The sequence below is a fragment of the Zootoca vivipara genome, chromosome 7 (genome assembly GCF_965207765.1).
Source record: "Zootoca vivipara chromosome 7, rZooViv2.hap1.1, whole genome shotgun sequence".
Taxonomy (NCBI): Eukaryota; Metazoa; Chordata; class Lepidosauria; order Squamata; family Lacertidae; genus Zootoca; species Zootoca vivipara.
The window spans coordinates 79,590,092-79,611,812 of NC_142590.1; the positions used below are offsets into that span (position 1 = coordinate 79,590,092).

The following is a 21,721-nucleotide window of genomic DNA, read 5'->3' on the forward strand; positions in this document are numbered from 1 at the left end:
CCTCTGATTGATTCCAACCATAAAACATTACCCATTGTGGAAAGATGAACCCCATCGAGACGATAAACCTGGGCAGCGTCAAACGAAATATGGGGATGAGCAATGATCAGCCCTCCCAATTCCCTGATTAAGTTAACTACCGCCCAATCCACCCGTCTCCTAGCCCGTCCGGTGGCAGCGAGGGATCGACTCCCCCGCCACTCTCTTCTCTGGAATAGACGGGACCAAATTAATCGTGTAGCTGGCAGCAGGGCACTCAATTCATGGATGTCATCACAAATTGAAAACCGCAATGTGCGACAGTCCATGGTAGGCAAATCATTTTCACCAAACTGCACCACAATTGCCGAGGGGAGTCCATCAGCGTGCAACTGCTTGTGCATCAATGGGAGAAATTCGCCTCACAACATCCCTCTCCTGGCCAGCCAAGACACATGCATGTGCAACGGTCGTCCGAGACTGGAACCAAGGCCCAACTCCTGAGCTCTGGAAATAAATTACTGGAGGAGCTATGACCCCCCCCCCCGCAAAGTTCCTGGGCTGTCGTATTCACTTCTTTAGTGGCAGCTGGGCAGCGGGTACCTTGCCGCACATTTGGTCGCCCAAATTAAAATTAAATTTTCTTTATCCCGGGGGCACTGCCAACAGCTCATCCAAGTCCGCTTGCTGCAGGACGCAAACTTACTCCGGGCGAAGACGGCAAAACATTCCCACCCAGATCATCACTAGCGCTACGGGAGGACCGTTACAGGCCACTCAACCGCCCAGCTGCCCATCACCGCTGCAGGAGGACCCTCGCAGGTCACACTCGACTGCACCAAAGGAATGAAATCCTCCTAAAGCATTCCCAATCTGGACATCCAAGATACACTTGCAAAGGCAAGCGGCCGAGACGGCACCCCAGTCCAGACTTGTCAGCGGGCTTGCCAGCCCCAGTGCAAGAAGCTGCGGCAGACAATCCAGTTCACAGCGATGGTCCTATGAAAACACAAGGAAAATAACAGACAGGCATTAGCTCAGGCATTACTACGACACTTCCCAACTTAAACCTTTATCCGTGTCACCCTTCCAATGAACCGTATGCACAATCCTGTCCCCTGACAGGTCCCCAGTGCCCAACCTTTGTAGCAGCCCTGCTTGGAAGGAATGAGGCACGTTCAGCGAAGGGCAAGCAGAAAGCAGAATAACTGCCACACTAGGTGAGCAATAATGCCTGGTTAACGGGAAACCTTTTAATCTTTGCACTGGGAGGAGGCCAGTCCCCCCAAGAGGATGAAGAGCGCGATATTTCAGGTATCCCTAACTGGGCAAGGGCCCACTCCACCTGTGACAAGAAGCCTGATGATGGTACCCCTGCCCGCTAGGTCCGTCTTAGAGCTCCTGACTCTTAACGGCAAGCTCCAAGGCTGTGAAGGAAAGTCCTGAAGCAATAAGCCTCCAGACTCTCAACCCCGTGCAGGCTCCGACACACTTACCCCAACCCTTAATGCTCCAAAATGCAATGTCATGAGAAGGGGGGGGGTCCGCCTAGATACTTAACCCACAGACAATCTTAGCTATAGCTGTGGGATACTATAAAGAGGACAAAATGACTGGCTTCCCATCTGACGTCTAGTGAGGTTGGAACCTATCCCAACCCTCCAAAGCCCTGCGCATGACAAACCATTTGCAAGGGTCTCTGAATAAAAGCCGCACGATAACAGACATAGCAGGGCTGAATATGGGTAGTCTCCTGATCACCGCCATTCTGCAGCAAGTAAGCCATGACTTGCAGGACCTGCTCAGAAGGAGAGGACAAGTACCTCCGAATGTCCGTGGACTGCCAGCTAAATGCCATAAGAGCAGTCCAGGCCTTCATTAAGACCTTAAGCTGAAGGGAAAATGGAAGCTATACCTTGTAATTAGTAATTATTATCAAAGTGACACAGGTAGGTTGGAAATTACAGCAATAACTGAGGGACCTGAGCCCAGGATCCAAGGCGCTTCCTAAGCAGGCTGAAAGGAATACCAGCCATATCATTAGAGGATCCTGGAATAAAGCGAGCAGCAGCACAAGAAGTATATGAAAGGCAGTGATATTCGCTGTAGCGTGAGGGCTGTTAAGCCAAAATGCTCACCACTACCAGGTATCGCACCAAAAGCGGACTGCCAATCACTGGGCTCCCTGGGTCCAAATGTGCACTGCTACTACAATGGGGGGATTAAGGAAAGTTATGACAAACGATTATGTCACCACCCCAAGGGCGAAGCCATACCTGCATCCCCCCTGAAATAGGACCAAAAGTCAAGAACTTAGCATCATAGTGAACCTGAAGCACTGAGCCGGTTCAAGGCATAATGCCATGGTGAACTACCATAGCATTAACATAGGAATTGCAACCTGGGCATGGGTTCCACCTCGACGTTCCCTGTAGAACAGAAGTGGCAACCAGGGGCAACCACACTCATTGCAAGATACAGACCACCCAGCCAGAGCAGATCTGACAAGCATCACTCGCTACAGAGGAAGTATTACAAAATAACTTCCTCCAGGGCAGACAGCTCCTCCAAAGGCAAATGGAATATTCAAGCATTGATGACCCATTGGTTTCCTAATTAAAAGGAAGGTCATCGGGCCCTCTGTCTAACCGCCGCCCACAGAACCCCCGACTCCTCAGTGGGGAAGAAGAGGCGACCAGGGAGGCTGTGCCGATGCAGGTGACACCTGATCTAGCCCAGAAAGCAAACAAACGCTATAATGGGTCACCCCAGTGAACCATGCCAAACTTGAGAGGCCCTATGAAGGAAAGTCCCAAAAGGACTAGAATACTGCACAAGCGATTGGCATCACCTTACAATAGAAAAGCTATGTCCCACTGAGAGTGCCGTGTTGCCTTAAATGTGCTCAACCACCTGATCCAAGGATGTATATTTGAGGACTTCCACTGGAATGGAGTCGGTTGGGGGGGGGGGCCTGTGCGATGCAATCAATAATGGATCAGGCAGAAGGCAGAAGGGATATACTAGGTATAATCCCAAAGGGGACAAATAAAATCAAAGATGAATAAAATCAGTGGGGTGCCACCAAGGGCAAGGGATATTAACACATGTTTATCAACCTCGGATCAGCCTGGGGAGGAGGTGATTTGGGTTGCTGCAGGGGGGGGCACTCTATCAAAAGCATGGTGGGGGCCCTGCTGATAGGGCAAGCAGTGTATGACTGATACCCAAGGGCACCTCCCACACAGCTGCGTATGTATAAATATATATATATACATATATATACATATACATATATATATATACACACACACACACACACACACACAGGGCCATGGCTAACAAGAACCGCTATTGCAGACCCAAATTCTGCTGCTAAACCGGCTTCCAGCACGTCTGCCTCACTCATAATGCTCAGGGGAAGCCATTCAAGAGGTGGAGCCCCATCGGAAGTCCACCCAACCTTGTCCCCAAGACCCCTGCAGGGCGCGTTTTGGGGAAAGTAAGCGTAACCCTGTAATATTTGAAAGCCATTAAGCCAAGACTTTAAAGATTTCCCCACCTGCGATGGGCCTGAAGGGAGGGGATGGCCCCCCCAGACCCCTGTAGAGGTCCAAGGTACCAACTGAATCGCATCATAGCCCATGAGGGATATACATGCCAAGGTAGTGGAATCGCCATCCCCACCCCTCAATATACTCATCTTGGATCACCGACACCACTGCCGCTTCCTTCCCGAAGATGGCACCCGGTGAACCAGCAAGCATCCTCTTCTGGGATGCAACCTCTGGAGATGTCAGTAGTTTCCACCTGGATACATTCTAGCCGGGACTTGGAGACTGTCAACTGCCAAAGACTCATATACAGGATCCTGTCTGGAGGTGCCTGGGCAAGAGCATGTTGGTAATTTTAGAAGTCGGCGTAAGAATTGGCTTCGAAGCGACTCTAAAGGTGAGAGATTTGCAAAGGCCGCCCATAAAGGTGCAGCAAAGGCCATTGTGGCCAACACTTTGATGCTATACACTTTCAAGGTCGCAGGGATGAATAAGGACTGGGCGAGAGTTGCATTTGCTGCCCGAAAATGTTCTGGCCGGCCCTGGCAGAGTGTCTTCCGCCAAAGACCCAGATCCTTGATCCTGTTTCAACATGCCAGGGCAAGATGACGCTGATGCCACTTCCCTCCAGAAGATGGTGCCCGGCGGACCAGCAAGTCATCCTCTGCATGAGATGCAACCTCTAGAGACCTGGGAGAGACTGGCACAGACTGACGATGAAGTGGAATCATCGTCCACGCTCCTCTTTGCCTCCTTCTGGATCACTGCCTCCGATGACGCTTCCTTCCTTCCTTTGGGAGAGGCAACCTCTGGAAGCATCTGAAAAGGCCCCGCCATAATCTGCAAAGAACTAAAAACATGTGAGGAACCAGCGACACCAACCCTTCAATGCACCTTCAATGTATTTTAATCTTTGTTGGAAGCCGCCCAAAGTGGCTGGGGAAACCCAACCGGATGGGCGGGATACAAATAAATGATAATAATAATAACCATAACAATTATTATCATTATTATTACTACCACCACTACTACCATTATCATCAGGGCAAAACATACTTTAAGAAAATAAACTGGTTCAGAAATAGCATAGTTAAAGAGCATACACAGAGTGCTCATAGTCATTGAAGGCACAGAGAGTCACTGGCTCCACTCTGTCTGCCACAGATATGCATTAGCAACAACAGCACATACAGGCAGTTACACACACACACTGAGCCTGCAAGCAAACAGATACATTTTAGAGAGAGCACAGTAGCAGGCTTAGGCTTGAATGATCTGTATGGGCCGTGTAGGCCTCACTGCTTCTGCTCTTAAGAATCTTTGTCTCATGACAAGCCTCACACCCAATGGCGATGGCTGCGAAAAGAAGCAGCCCAAAATGGTACTCAAGCCCCAAGGCAAAATTAAAATTCAGCCAACAAATGCTGCACACACCCAAAATAAAGCCAACCTTAGGAATACTATAAACAAAAGAGATTCCAGCCAGGCTTGGAACAGCCCTGACTAGCCTACAATTATAAAACGGGCAAAATGGGGGGGCACCTTTTTGCAAGAAAGCCCCTATCAGGAAAGGCAAGCCAAGGAGGGTAACGCATGGGTAGTGCTCAGAGGTACAGGGAGAATCTTCCCAAAGGCCAGGTAAGAGGCCAAACAGCCTCCTGGGGTGACAAAGACCCCACCAGGGGAGGGGTGGGAAATCAAGCAGAAAAAAGGGGGGGAAGGGGAGTTAAATTAATTAAGGGACTGGAGAGGATTAGAACAAAGGGGAAAATAAAGAAATGTAACCAGACAATGAGAAGATTGCTCCGCTGTCCTCCAGAAGTGCTTCGAGTGATCAGAAACGCAGCCAAAGAGAAGGGTCCAGAAAAAACCAACGTTAAGCTTAAATACACCCCAAGGTTTGATTCACAAAATGATACATACCAATTTGCCCAACAACAGCCCTTAACCAATCAAACGGTGGCCACTCATGCCCCCACCTTTGCCATAGGCGTGGTTTTCAGCCCCCACCGCAAATCGTGCTCTCTGTAATGGAGAACCCGTCTTCTCCATTCAGCAGGAGGTGTGGAGTTGTAAATTTTTATCTCTATGAATTGATCAGAAACTTTACGCTGTCTGCATAAAAATGTCAGAATCCCTTTATTTGGATTATGGGCTGTGATGTTAAAATAGATTATTGGCGGTACAAGGTTTTAAAAAAGAGAGAATAAGAAAATCTGTACACTGGCATAGAAAATATTATTCTAGTTTACCCATTTGGGAATGTTTTCAACATATTTTAATAAGGATTAATAGATAATGCATGTCACACATGTTTCTATGTTATGTACATTTAGTAACACAAATATAGGTAGACTTCCTCCTCAGTAAGTTTTTTCTGAGCATCTTGAAATGTTTTATTAAGATCATCAAATGGCATAACATTGTTTTACCTTTACATAACCCATAGAAACAAGAAAATCAGAGACTACCTCTTTTCCTTGGCCAGTTGTCATTTTCTGGAGCGGGTTGATAGCCACTTGAGGACATCATTTTAATGGGTCTTAAAATGATCTCACATATTAATTTTCTAACTGTTCCATTAAGGGGTGGTTAGAGCTATACTGTTGCAACAGGAAAATTATTAACTCAAAATCTCTAGAAGTTACAAAGAATTATGATCATCTGCCAATAAAAACCAACAAGCTTTGCCAGCTTTTTCACTCCTTGCGCTAACAGTCCATAAAGCAGAAGGTTAAACCCAAATCCAGTAGGGAAAAGCAAATGCCAGAACTAGAGAAATGAATACGCAGTGTTCTTTTTTTAATAATAATTTTTATTAATTTTTCATTAATAATAATCCAATATGAGCCACATTAATACAATACCAAATCATAATACAATTAAAAGAGACAATTATTCCATTTCAAATTAAACATTTTTGGGTGACTTCCCATGTCCTGATTTTCTGCAGTGTTCTTGCTTAAGCTGATGTTTCATGTATCGACGTTCCTTTTCAGGTTACGTCCAAGATGATGATTCAAAAGAGGAGGAAGACGTAAAAGAGGAGGAAGAGGATGATGACGAGAGCAACTCGACAGCTCGTCTTCAGGGCAGCAATGACCCTGGCACAGATGAAGAGCATGATGCAGGCCCCGATCCAAAAGGTGGCTTTAGCTACCAGAACTCTCCAGTAAGTCATATCTCTAATCAGGATGTTGAAAACGAATCCCTGTTAAGTGATGCGAGCGACCAGGTGGCGGATATTAAAAGCCTTTGTTCTAGAGAGCCGCAAGACCCCAAAGCCAATGTCCACCCCAAACCTCCCAGCGAAGCACACAGCTGCATGGATAAAATGACAGCGGTATACGCCAACATCCTTTCAGATTCTTACTGGACAGGTCTAGGACTCGGACTCAAGCTGTCCAGCTCAGATAAGAGGGGCTGCGACAACAGGAACGGGGCAAGCAAAAGTGACTTTGATTGGCACCAAGACGCACTGACCAAGAGCCTGCAGCAGAGCTTACCAGCGCGGCCTGTCTCCAAACCAAACCTTTTCAGCTCCGTCCAGCTCTACAGGCAAAGCAGCAAAATGTGCGGGACCGTATTCACCGGCGCCAGTAGGTTTCGGTGCAGGCAATGTAGCGCTGCCTACGACACCCTGGTGGAGCTGACTGTCCACATGAACGAAAGTGGTCATTATCAAGATGACAACCATAAAAAAGACAAGCACAGGCCTGCCAGCTACTCCAAGCCCCGGAAAAGGGCCTTTCAGGACATGGATAAGGAAGATGCCCAGAAAGTCCTGAAATGCATGTTCTGCGGCGACTCCTTCGATTCCCTTCAAGATCTAAGCGTCCATATGATAAAAACAAAACACTACCAAAAAGTGCCTTTGAAGGAGCCGGTGCCTACCATTTCTTCCAAAATGGTAACTCCAGCTAAAAAACGTGTGTTCGATGTCAACAGGCCTTGTTCTCCAGACTCAACCACGGGGTCGTTTGCAGACACCTTTTCTTCCCAGAAGAATGCGAACCTGCAGCTGTCCTCGAACAACCGCTATGGCTACCAAAACGGAGCCAGCTACACGTGGCAGTTCGAGGCGTGCAAATCACAGATCCTCAAGTGCATGGAATGCGGGAGCTCGCACGACACATTGCAGCAGCTCACCACACACATGATGGTGACGGGCCACTTCTTGAAAGTCACAAGCTCGGCCTCTAAGAAAGGAAAGCAGCTTGTTTTGGATCCGCTGGCTGTGGAGAAGATGCAGTCGCTTTCCGAAGCACCGGCTGGTGGCGATGGTCTGCACGTGAAGCCCTCCAGTAATGCATCGACGGATTCCGCAGCTCCTGCTTCGGAGCTGAAGAAAGAAAGGAAGCAAAATAAATCGGAGGAAGTGATCAAAGACGAGAAAGCGGTGAAGAACGAAGACTATGAAGATACTCTTCAGAAACCGCTGGATCCTACGATAAAATACCAGTATCTTCGGGAGGAAGATCTGGAAGATGCTTCCAAAGGTGGTGGAGACATTTTGAAGTCTTTGGAAAACACGGTCACCACTGCCATCAATAAAGCTCAAAACGGAGCACCCAGCTGGAGTGCGTATCCTAGTATCCATGCAGCTTATCAGCTTTCAGAAGGAGCAAAGCCTTCCTTACCAGTGGGGTCCCAGGTGTTGCAAGTTAGGCCAACGGTCACGAATAAGCTGAGGCCTATTGCTCCAAAATGGAAAGTAATGCCTCTGGTTCCTATCTCAACTAACATGGCCCAATGCCCTCAAGTGAAGAAGGAAGGAGACATCAAAAAGGAAGCACAAAAGGACCATGTTAAAGAGGGCAACAAAGCTGTGGATGCGCCCCCTGCCTGTCAAAATGAAGGTCACTCTCCCCCTCAGGTTGAAGTGTATGTAGAGCCTAAAAAGCCAGAGCCAAGTCCTTCGAAAGAAGAGGACAAGGCCAAAGAAGAGGAGGAGAAAGACAAAGCAAATGCAAAGGATTCAGCGCCACCAGCTCTTACCAATGGCTGCACTACTTCCAACCACTCCTCTGAGCTGCCTTGTCTAAACCCTCTGAGCGCTCTGCAGTCTGTGCTGAATAACCACTTGGGCAAAGCCAATGAGCCTTTGAGACCTCAGTCCAACACCAGCCCCAGTTCAAGTTCAGCCTCTATGTTCCACAAACCTAATTTAAACATGATGGAGAAGCCAGTTCTGTCTCCCACCCCAGCGCCAACGAAACCTGCAACCGTTACATCCAGGCATTATGTGTTCGAAAACAGCGATCAGCCAATAGACCTGACCAAATCTAAAAGCAAGAAGGGAGAGTCTGTCCAAGCACAATCTTGCACTTCCCCACCTCAGAAACACGCCCTGTCTGACATTGCGGACATGGTCAAAGTTCTCCCCAAAGCTACGACGCCAAAACCTGCTGCCTCGTCCAGAATACCATCGATGAAACTGGAAATGGATGTCCGACGTTTTGAAGATGTCTCAACAGAAGTCTCCACGTTGCACAAAAGAAAGGGAAGGCAATCCAACTGGAATCCTCAGCATCTCCTCATTTTGCAAGCTCAGTTTGCTTCCAGCCTTTTCCAAACTTCCGAAGGTAAATATTTATTGTCAGACTTGGGTCCCCAAGAACGCATGCAGATTTCCAAATTTACTGGACTGTCCATGACTACGATCAGCCATTGGTTGGCAAATGTCAAGTACCAACTCAGAAAAACTGGAGGGACAAAATTTCTGAAAAACATGGATAAAGGGCACCCCATCTTTTATTGCAGTGACTGTGCATCTCAGTTTAGAACCCCGTCAACGTACATCAACCATTTAGAATCCCATCTAGGTTTCCAAATGAAAGACATGAACAAGCTGGCTGTGGAGCAGCAAACCAAGGTAGAACAAGAAATCTCCAGAATTTCAGTTCAAAGGTCTCCTGAAACAATAGCTGGAGAAGAGGACACAGACTCTAAGTTCAAATGTAAGTTGTGCTCTCGGACATTTGTGAGCAAACACGCAGTAAAACTTCATCTAAGCAAAACACACAGCAAGTCGCCAGAACACCATTCACAGTTTGTAGCGGAAGTGGATGAAGAATAACTCCTAAGGTATGCACGCCTTAACTGCAAAATGAGTTTTAATATTATGTTTATCAAAAAAGGCTCTCAAAGCACTTCTGCTTTCTTAAAACAATTGTGTTTTCCAGGATGCCCATTTCTTTCTGGACGTTGGCTCCTCTGCCTGTAACTGCTGCATGATGGGATAAATTTAAGAGGTGCAGCTGCTTCCATGTTGGGGAAAACTTTGCTTTTTTGCATTTTGCTCAGCCATGTTGTTGTTAAAGGCACAGGAACCTCTGCCAAGAAAAAAACTGGCAACCTCATTTGCTGTTGACACTATGTTCCCACTTAGCTATCCAGTCCATTAATCTTGCATTTGAAAAGCAAAGCATGACGAACACTTCACTCTAATGGCTTCTATTGAAATTGTATTTGCTTGTAATATTTTAAGCATCTGTGTCACCCTTTTGTCCCATAATCTGCAAAGAGGAGTGGGAGTCACAGCAACTAGGATGGCGTTGTCATGTGTTTTCAGTGTCGTTTCAGACATGGGTTGCCACATTTGATTATTATTTCCTTATGGTTTCAAGGACCTCTTTCACTGCTTCTCCCTACACTGCCCATTTGATTGTGCATCAGGCTGGGTTTTTTTTGAAAACAGTGTCTAAATCAGAGGAAGCTAACCTGTGACACCCCCCCCCCCAAGATGTCGCTCAACGTCAACTCCCATCACCCCAACCATTGACCGTGCCTGCTGAGACTGATGGGAGCTGGAGTCCAACAACATCTGGGGGACAACAGGCTAGCAATCCCAGTCTGTAAACCTTCTGCCCAGTAAGACCTCCAACAACCTCCTTATTTGTTCTGATGCAATGTAAGGAGGAATGTCCAAAGCACAGTCGTTGGGTGCATACCATGTTCAATCACTGTATAGTCTCCATGAGTACTGGGGTTAGATGGAACAATGGTCCAATTCATCACAAGGCAGCTTCACGTGGTCCTATGGCTTACCAGACGCCAAGGGATCATACTCTCTTGTAAAGGGACTCTCTGCAAGTGAGCTCCCAAAGGTTGTAAAGATACAAAAAAAAATCGACCTACATCCAAGCAGCCTTATTTGGGGGAAAGGAGCTCAGTGAGGATTCCCAACACCACAACAAGCAGGCAGAAAGGCAAGGTAGGCTTGAAATCCACATCAGATAGTCCAAAGAGGCATGAGAGATGGGAAGCAGGAGTTCCTTATCCTATTTATAAAGTTTTATACTACTTTTCTATGTCTGAAGTTAAAATTTAAAAATGGTAAAAACGAGACACTTGCATTTCATCTCCCCACACTTCTGGGGTCATCCTGAAGCGAGGATGGGGAACCTGCAGCCCTTCAGGATTGCTGGGCTCCAGCTCTCATCCTCCCGCTTATGCATAGCCAATGGCCAGCGATGATAGAGTTGTAGTCCAGCAACATCTAGAGGGGCCCCTCTGTTCTAAAGGGAGACGTGCATTCCATCCCCTTTCTTTGCCCAGCACCAGGAAGCACAGGGAGAGGAGATGCATGTCACACTTGCCCTCTCACCACTTCTATGGAGCATCCCATGGGGCTTTACTTAGGTGTCAGTGTCCAAGCTTACCTTGCTATAATAGCTCCTGCATGCCGAATCTGTGTGCTGATTAAGAGCCTGAGAACCCCGGGGAAGATGCAAAAGGGGACAGGAACTCTGCTTTCTTAATGGTTGTGTAAGGGAGAGAATGGCAACAGGTTTAATTTGTCGTGCAACTTACATACCTGCTGAAATTCCTCCTCCTCCTTCTCTACTATTAAAGGTGCAAGAACCTTGTCCCTTTTTTGCATCTGATCACCCTAGATGCAAGTAAGGGTTGCCTAGACCCCAAGGTGCAGTTGCGGGCCCACCCTCTGCCAACCCCATGTGTACTGGCTATTTGTCTTCTATGTTCCTCTTCCTGTTCAAAACGTGAATGCTCTGCAGCCAGAAGGTAACACTCAACGGTTGAGTAGACCAAAGTCTATACAATACACTGAAATCCTGTATTCCAAAAGAAAAAAATGGGGCGGCGGCGGGGAGATAACATTGGTTATGTAGTCATTATTCTAGATAAACATATGGCATCATAGATTCATTTGTGTAACAATAAATTCCTTTTGTCACATATAAACGTATGTAGAAGTCTCACTCTTTAATTATTCTGGCTAGTCTTAACTGCCCTTTTGAATATTTACGCAGTCCTTTCCTTTGTAATCAGATACAGGTTGCTTAGCGCATAGCATTACGCACACCCTGCTCAATATAGTGCACACTATATTAGAGAAACGAACAGAGCCCCATATTGACTTGAATTGAACATGCCCTGCTTATACTGCTGTGGTCTCATATGCTTGCAATGCAGTCTCCCTTCCTTTCAAGGAGCTGCTGTTAGAACCCCACGTCATGCATGAATTGAAGCACCACACAGCTCCCGTTGTTTCTAGAACCGTTTTATAGTTGTCTTTTCTTTTTAAGAAGGAGAGAGAAAAGACACAGACCCATTTGTAGCGAGCTGCTCGTTTTCAATCCCTAAACAGGGGGCAAATAATTCAAGAATACACTTACATCTAGCATTTATGAATATACTATTAGTCTGATGCATAATAAATAAAGCCTGCTTCACTCCAAAACCTGACATCTTACATTTTTAAATTAGTAACGAGCATCTGATAGCCCAAATAAACTGTTGCGGCAGAGGAACATTTCATTGAGATGAAGGGGGATTTACTTCCTAGCAGGTATGCTGAAAGGGACACGGGTGGTGCTGTGGTCTAAACCACAGAGCCTAAGGCTTGCCAATCAGAAGGTCGGCGGTTCGAATCCCCGAGACAGGGTGAGCTCCCGTTGCTCGGTTCCCAGCTCCTGCCCACCTAGCAGTTCGAAAGCACGTCAAAGTGCAAGTAGATAAACAGGTGCCGCTCCGGCAGGAAGGTAAACAGCATTTCCGTGCACTGCTGGTTCGCCAGAAGCGGCTTAGTCCTGCTGGCCGCATGACCTGGAAGCTCCCTCGGCCTATAGAGCGAGATGAGCTCACAACCCCAGAATCGTCCGCGACTGGACCTAACGGTCAGGGGTACCTTTACCTTTAGGTGTGCTGAAGATTGCAACTCTAACAGCACAATCCTAGGAGTATAGGATTGCAGCCTAAACTCTGAAGGACTTGCATTCAGCAGGACTGGGTGAGTGCTCTACGAAGAATTTCTGTCGTCTGGGAACAAATACGTATATAGATATTTGGATATTTTGAATGAGTTTTTGCCCTGCTACATATATGCAATTAGTTGTGAAACTTGCCTTACAGAGGTAACACGTCAACGGTATAAAAGCCAGCACAACGTCTGTATGTATTACATCTTTTGAATGGAATTCATGGTGCAATCATCCCAACCCCAAGATTGAGGCATATTCTTATGAGAAGAAGGCGCTTCTGTGGTTCAGGGGCTCTCTCTTCATTTCAATGAGCAATCCGATTCATATCTGCAAAGAAAGATATGCACATGAAGTAGGCTTATTCTTACACTGGAATCAATGTGGGGGGATACTGTTGAGGTGTTTAATTTGCAAATTGGTCGTTCAGATACTGCAAATGGTTGCGGGCAATAGGGAGTCTTCTTACAAACCAGATTTCCTCCAGAAAGGGGGTAGTATTTTGATGGTGATGTCGTCATATGGATGCTGCAAAAAAAAGAGCTTGTTTGCACGAGGAGCACCAATCCCTCAATATTTACCTGTCTGGAAACATCCTTGATGGGAGAACCATTTGCCCCAAAGATGTGCTTCACTCATCTGTGAATTAGAGTTCTGATACAAGCAGGGCCGGATTTAGGTTTGACAAAGCCCTAAGCTACTGAAGGTAACGGGGGCCTTTATATGCCCAGCTGTCCTTTGTCAACAACAAATTGTCGCTGTTTTGTGTGTGTTGGATATATGCAATATGGTGATTTATGAACCTAATAGGTATCTAAAACCATTTGCACATGCAGAATGTAGGCACCCTATATATAGAAATGAGCAAACCAGTGATATTTTAGGGAGCAGGCTAGCAGGCGAGGCCCATTGCTTACATCATAGGAGCCAACACAACACAAAACACTGCTGCTGTATGTAGGTTTTATTTTATTTGTTTTTTAATTTATATTTTGGAAATGTACACCCAGTTGTTCCTTTTATTTTTGGGGGGGGGCCAAGAGAGTGGGACCCTAAGCTATAGCTTGTTTAGCTTATACAGTGGTACCTCTGGCTATGGATTTAATTCGTTTTGGGGTGCCGTGCACACCCCGAAAAATTTGTAACTAGAGGCGCCGTTTCTGCGCAAGCGCACAGCACAATAGAGCCTTTCTGTGCATGCTCGAGCGGCGAAACCCGGAAGTATACACTTCCGGGTTTGCCGCCGCCGTAACCCGAAGATTCCATAACCTGGAAGTTTCGCAACACGAGGTGCCACTGTATGTAAATCCGGCACTGGATACAAGCCCAGGCCTACAACAGTGAAAGAGCAATAGGCTCCTGAATGACAGTACTTAGACATCTGCATGGAAACGAGGTGCAAAGAATAAAGCGTTAAAGAAGTGCTTCTTGCCATGGTGGACTGTATCACTATTTTAGCACAAGGATAACACAGCTTCCCAAGCTGACCTTGATAAGTCTGTTCAGACTCACAGCTGTTGGCACGAGAATCACAGCCAGTGATGCATACTGTGTAGGCATTGATCTGCAGGGTTGCCAGCTGACCAGCTCCGAAATGCCCTGGCCTGCTCCTCTTCCCTTTAATAACAGCTTGACCTTGCAGAAGTCACAGCAGGGGTGTGAGACTCTTCCTGCCTGCAATTACAAGCACAGGAGCCAGGGCCGATAAGCTGGCAACTCACCGAGAAACAGAAGCATGCTAACTGCTCCCCCATTGCAATGGCATGCTCCAATGCTATAAATGTGTAGCATTTTTAATAAGGAACTGACTTCAGGATTTGGCTAAGTGGAACGATTACAGTTCTAGTGCTATTGAGAATATCCAAATTGCAGCGCACAGATGCACAAGGGCCCCTTAGTACAAAGGTAATGACGCTGGCTTTGGACACTTATCCTGTAAAACACTGTCATTAAAAAAGCCAATGAAAAAAGCAATGAAAACACACTCTGATTGAATTCATTTTAAATACTGTAGTAGATTTCCGGACATGTCGTTTGGCAGACCTTGCTGCTGCTGCAATAGGATATCTGGGCCTGTTATTTCAACTCACAGGGACTGATATGTACCTATTGTTAGTCCATAATTTGAAATTCCACATAATTTATAATAATTTTTTTTTAAAAAAAAAATGGAAAAGTATGGGGGAAATATTTCTGTATTCTCCCCATTCCCCAAGGGTAGATTTCATTTATTTTATTTTTACAGTGTTTGTGTTTATTAGTGTTATGAACATTGGCAGAGCTATTTTTCTAGAAAAAGAGGTGCTGGAACTCACCACGAACGCCTCCCTTGTTCTCTTCTAATGGCAATAGAATCTACCTGAGAGGAGCCGAAACTGAGTTTTGGTTGGAAAAAAGCCCTGCCCATTGGCAAATAATTCGGGTTCTGCCGCAAAAAAAAAAAAGACGTCTGCTTGAATATAGGGAAATAACCAGCAAAACATGGTTCTGATGCGGGAATTTAGCAGCTAAGTAACACAACTGCAACCAATCCTAAATAGAGTAATGTGCTCAGTGTGTGGGTATGGGGGTGTTAGAGATATATTAATTTCTGTTTGATGGTAACTCCTGAGAAGTGCACTTTACACGGAAGCCTAGCAGTCTGGCCCCTCTGTCTGTTTACTCCAGAATTAAGCCACACAGAATTCAATGGATTACTCCCAAGTAAGGACAAACAGTTGCAGCTTGTCTCATTTTGTCACATTTCCAGCAGCATATATGTCTTCATGAAAATTCGCCCGCAGTTTTTGCCTAATATAAATATCTTCACTGTTAAGCATTTTAACAGAGTGCATTTTTGTACATTGTTTTCAATAACGTTTCCCCTTACATAGGCATTTTTTGTTTGGAGAACGCCATCACAAAACCCAGGTATGTGCAAATGGCAAAGGATAACAGCATCTCGGTTCACTTGGTATTGTTCTGGAGAATGCAAAGCCGTTTGGACCATTATTAAAAAGAGAACCGAATCAAATTTCTCCTCCACCTCTGCTCTTAAATTTATGCAGCGGTTAGTGCATAAAACAAACATTCAGACTTTATACAGAGGTTATATTCGTCAACATTTTGGATTAAGAGATACAGAATAACATTTCTGGAGAAACTGCATAGGAAAAGACTGGATTTTTAATTTTAAATGCTACAATTTATCAGGCTTTTTATCAAGTCCAGCTAATTTTGCTACTTATGAGTGTGGGGGAAGGAGGCAGTCAGGCAGATGTTAGTTAGCTATTTTTTAAAAAATTGGTAACTATTTGTATTTATAAAAAAAAAATCCTTCCAGTAGCACCTTAGAGACCAACTAAGTTTGTTATTGGTATGAGCTTTCGTGTGCATGCACACTTTTTTCAGATACACTTGTATTTATATCTTCTTGAAGTCTGTGCCTTGGTACTTTAGAAGGAAATATTTAAATGGCTGTAAAAGTATGAACAAATGGTTATATGGAACTGCTATTTTAGTTGGTATGCCATGAAAGCACAAATTGTGTGAAATGATGGGCTGTTTTGACTAACACTGTACAGATTATGTTTTTTATTATTACTGTATTATTTTAAGCTCTAAAGCTTGACTAAACCTTTTAGAGCTGTGCTTAAAGGAAAACCCTGCAAAGTTTGATCCTGATCTTTTCTTGAAAGCTGGAAGTAAATCCGATGTCATTCGGAACATCTTGCTTGTTTGTTAAAAAGAGAGTGTGCACTATTGCTATCCCATAGCAAAATTAAGTTTTCTTGCTAAATATGCTAGCAAAAATACCAGTAACAAGCCTCACATATTTATTTATTTATACATACAAACATTTTAGAATATTGACATATTTAGAAATAGCAAGTTAATTTTAAGGACTTTTTAAAAGGTTTTAACAATTGGGGAAGGCTCTTCTATTACCTGTTCTTTAAAAACTTTGAAGCTACACCCATAAATTTTTGTTTCAGAAAATGAAAATAACAGATTGAACCTGTGTTTGAAAGATTTTGCAAATCTCATAATATAAACTGTCAATTTTCCCCTACCCCCCTCACAAACACAATCCAGTGCTTCTCTGTGTGTGGTGAAAGATATTTTGCTAGATAGTAGAATAGCGATTTTACTAAATTCCCTTAATTATTGAAAAAAATATCTGATGTAGGGATGTGTGCGTGTGTGTGTTTCCCTTGTATATCCTTCTTCCTTTTGTCTTTTCCCTGCACTTCCTGTGGTATTTGCATTTTGCAATATAACAGAACATTATCTTGGATTTAAGGATTTAAGACAATCTTTCCAAAACTCACCCTTTTCATTTCAACCATCTGCAAATTTGTCATGTTATTCCCCGCATCCATAAAACATCGGAAAGAAGTTTGGTATAATGAGTTCCTTTTAGCATTCAGATTCTTAGCTTTAAATATCTATTTTTCTAATTCTACATTAATAGAAAAATCCTTGCTTCAACCTTGTGAGAAAACTATGTATAAACCAGAAAGGCCTGTTATTCAAATCACGTAAATTTGCAGTTATGCGCGCGCGCACACACACACACACTCCCACACATCAGGTATCATGGAGACAGTGTTTTTGCAAGGTGGGAGGGAAGGATTTGGAAATCTGATATTCATCTGCACACATTCAAATAAAGATAGCTTTGCTGTTTGTGGAACATGGCACTTCTCTAGACAGGGGAAAGATTTCAGAGGTAGCGATAAGTGTTGGACTAGGGCCTGGGATGCAAGGGTTCCTAACTGCCTCTCAGCCACGAAGCTCTCTGGGTGACCTTGGGCCAGTCACTTTTTTCTCTGCCTAACCTACCTCACAGGGTTGTTGTGAGAATGAAATGAGGGAGAACAGAACCATGCACACAACCACGTTTTCAGATGAATTAAATGGAGGCTGACAAATGCCAGCTAGTAGGTGGGAAGGATGCTATTTGAAAACGTTGTGGAATCTTGTGCAGGTTCCAGAGCAGTTTAATTCTGAATTCCAGTTTTGCAGAGCAAAAACTTAGGGGGAGCTGCTCCTTTGTTCCCTGTTCCTTGGAAGCCAGTGCTGGGCCACAAATTTATTGTGCTTTTGCCCCCCAACCATTCTCTACCAGTTCTCTTGTCCCCCACATTACAGAGGCCTGATTGACCTCCGCTAGGAACTGAGCATTTAGAGTCACTGGTCCCATACTATGGAACACTTTTCCAGCAGAGATTCGGCCATCATCTTCACTCCTGCCTTTCAGGCATCTCTGGGACTAAAAAAACAAACATGCCACAGGTCTATGCAGAAGCCACTCATTTTAATGCCTGTTTTACAGTGGTGTGGTGTGGTGTGTGTGTGTGAGAGAGAGAGAGATGAAAGAGAGACACACAGAGAGAGTTGTTTTTTGGCACCCATCTGTTTCAGGAGACAATAGAAGAGCGTGCCTTCCGGTCTAAAGTCAAACAGTTGGAGAGTTACTGCACCTGCTGTGGCTGTAGAGACCACTGCGTGAGAGACATGTTTTGTTGCAGCTGGGGCAGATGAAGGTGTCCATTTGTGTTGCTGCAGATGCACCATGGCTTTTCTTCTCTCTGCGCTCCTCCAAGCGGTCAGGTGTGTGTATGTATATACATGCATTGTACACAGCCCTAATATTTTCAGACATGGTGGTATAGAAATACTTTGATAACTGAATGAACGAACAAATGAGGAAATACATTTCAATCAGAAAGTATTGAAAGAGAAGAGTAATTTCCGGTGAATTTCTCAAGGGCTGGGCGAGAGAGTTCTGGCGTGCTTGCCTTAGAGGTTTTCAGTGACCTTCCATTCCACAAATAACACCAGCCTCCCCAGCTGCCCACATTTCAAGAATACCCCATGCCATTCTTGGCTGGGCTTTTCCTGGAAATGTGGAGAACCAGGGAGGCTGCCTTCCATAGTCCTAACAGCTGTCCATTGTTATTATTTAAAGTGAAGTACCAGGGCCGGCCCTACGGCAAGGCTGGGTGGTGCAGGGTGCCGGGCCGCCAGGGGGGCACCGCACTGCGCCTGCCAGACAGCTGCGCTGCAAAACGGGGGGGGGCGCTGGAGGGATCTTCGCACCAGGGCACCAGATATGCTCAAGACGGCCCTGTGAAGTACAGTCGTACCTTGGAAGTCGAACGGAATCCATTCTGGAAGTCTGTTCAACTTCCAAAACGTTCGGAAACCAAAGCACAGCTTCTGATTGGCTGCAGGAAGCTCATTTCCATTTTTCGATCATTCGGGAGCCGAAACGTACGAGTTCCAAGGCGTTCGGCAACCAAGGTACGACTGTATTTTTTTACTGTTAAAGAAATCAGTACAAACTTTTTTTTTTTAAGTCAAAGAAAGGGCTTTCCTCTGAAACAAAATGGGCAAGCAGTCTCATTTCTGAGAACCAGTAGCCAGCCTTCCTGGTTTCTGACACTTCAGGTAAAGCCCAGAGGAAGATGCCATGGCCATGAGTTAAATTCTCTCATGGTGTTCTGTTTTTTTTTGGGGGGGGGGGTTGCAGATGAGGAAACATGGGTAGCAGGGGAGACTGTAGAGTGCTGGAGAGAGATGTACTGAAAACACACACCACCCTTGACGATACATAGGGTAAGCTCAACAAAATACCCACTGAAATTATCAAGGAATGCTAAACCAGAGAAGAAAAGGTGGGGGGAGGGGGGACACTTTTATGGGAGAAGAAAAACTTCTGAGAGATTGGAGAAGAAGTTTCAGCACAGCACTTCTGTAAACATCTGGCCAGCCACTGTTGAAATAAGCATACCGACCTAGATAGATCCTTAATTTGATTTGCCAGATCTCTTTGTCATTCTTTCATTTGCAACATGGTCAGTTTAGAAGAGGCCGGGAGCTCACTTTTGCAGAAGAAATATATTAGAGCCTGCCGCAGAGCGAGAGATTCCAACCAAGACAACCCTCAGTCCTAGTAAATTCCCGCCGTGTTATGTTGTTGGGGGTGGGTGGGAAGATGAGCTCGGACTTGGCGGAGAGGGAAAACATTTTGCACATGCTCCAATGCACTCTTGCTACACATTCTGGAGCTCAGCCCAGAGTGTTAAAAAAAAGAGGGGGGGTTCCAAAACTGAATCCTGGCTCAGGTTCTGCACTGTTTGAAGCAGAGTGGTGGTTTTCGTTTCCCCTGAAGCCTTTGGTAAGTAAACAGGCAGCTCTCTGAAACGAATCAATTTTGAAAATAAGGATACTACAAAGGAAAAAGAGGGGGAGATGCATAATGATAAACAGGGGTGTTTTTTCCTTCTGTTTCCTCCTTTGTCTTTTTCTCTTTTTTAAAACCCATCAAGTTTAAAGATTCTATGGTGCTTCTCTCCCCCCCCCCTTTATAGGAGACAACTGACAATTCGGTGGTAAATGGAAGAAAGAGGCGAACAGTGCTGGAAATCTCTAATGCATTGACACTAACGTGCCCTCTATTGTTGAAAATGAGCAGGCAATCATGAATGTTCATCAAATGGCTCCTAATGCAGTTAAAGTATTCAGCTATAATTTCTCCTTGCATTTATAATTACTGTCATAGACTGCACACCTCAGTGAGCAGATTAAAGCTATAAACTATTTAGCCATAGCTTTAAGATGAGGAACTTGATTTGTCTGGCAGCAGTTATTTGTTAGGAGAGCTTGACACTTCACATAAAAATGACTCAACCTGATGAAGAACAATGCGGCCTGAACAATGCAGAGGTTTTAAATCAGTCATTTATACCACGCCCTGGAAGGATTGCAAAGCAATTTGTTAAATGATCTATAGGACGCGCAGATAACCGTGTGTGTTAAGTATACCCAAATATATATTATTTTTTTAAAGGTAGGCCCTTCTCGGTTGGTTGGATTTCTTGCTGTGGCGGGCAGGGTTCTTCAATGTGTCGCTCTCGCCTTTGGGAGAGCATGTGTGTGTTGAGGCTGATTGTGAGGGCAGAACTGGACAGTGCAAACTTGAGGGGTGATGACAAAGTGTCATTTGTTGACAAGGACCAGAAAATGCCCAGTATAATGAAGACAGGATGCTTAGCTATTTGGACTGGATGGTCCAATGAGGGAGAAGAAAGTCCATGGGTTATTGTTTCCTGACCATAGGAGGTCGGGGAAAACCCAAGTTAGATCACCCACTCAGAGAATTAAATTATTTATCCTGCTTTTCCATATATATTTTTTTTCCCAAACAGTTTTTAAAAGTGGACAATTTGTGTTTCCGGGCAGGTGTTTCTTGTGGAATAGATGCAGCATCCACATGACAGCCCCAATTTCAGATTTGCCCTTTCCATGTAAATCTGATAAGTAAACCAACCAACAAAAACCCTGTTGCCACTGACCTACTTGTGATATCTCAGTGGCCTGTTTGCAAATCAAGCCCCGTTTGAAATTAAGCTGAGAACTTGCCCATAGCTGAGAGAAGGGATAGAACACAAGCAGAATCCCCATTCATTCATTCATTCATTCATTTCACTTATACCCCACCTTTCCTCCAAAGATGTTTACCCACCACCAACAATATTACCGTCACAACAACTCTGTGAAGTAGAATAGAATAGAATAGAATAGAATAGAATAGAATAGAATAGAATAGATATTTATTGTCATTGTCCCCTTGCAGGAACAATGAAGTAGGTCCAGTATACCTGAAGGAGCGTCTCCACCCCCATCGTTCTGCCCGGACACTGAGGTCCAGTACCGAGGGCCTTCTGACGGTTCCCTCGTTACAAGAAGCCAAGTTGATGGGAACCAGGCAGAGGGCCTTCTCGGTGGTGGCGCCTGTCCTGTGGAACGTCCTCCCATCAGATGTCAAAGAGAAAAACAGCTACCAGATTTTTAGAAGACATCTGAAGGCAGCCGTGTTTAGGGAGGCTTTTAATGTTTAATTGTTTTATTTCATTTTTCTGTTGTAAGCCGCCCAGAGTGGCTGGGGAGACCCAGCCAAATGGGCGGGGTATAAAT

The 21,721-nt window shown here is 45.1% G+C and overlaps 1 protein-coding gene across 3 annotated transcripts in view; it reads left to right on the forward strand.

Annotated features, from left to right (window-relative positions):
* The window catches only part of TSHZ2 (teashirt zinc finger homeobox 2), a 347,527-nt gene that overhangs the window by 228,471 nt on the left and 97,335 nt on the right, over positions 1 to 21,721 (forward strand). Inside the window, exons 2-3 of one of the 3 annotated variants that reach the window (XM_035122647.3) lie at positions 6,533 to 9,620; positions 20,116 to 20,597. In XM_035122647.3, coding sequence (XP_034978538.2) covers positions 6,533 to 9,612 — 3,080 coding nt within the window. In that variant the 3' untranslated portion in view covers positions 9,613 to 9,620; positions 20,116 to 20,597. Of the gene's footprint in view, positions 1 to 6,532; positions 15,247 to 20,115; positions 20,598 to 21,721 lie in introns of those variants that run through there. The other 2 variants (XM_060277314.2, XM_035122646.3) reach the window with 2 other exon arrangements.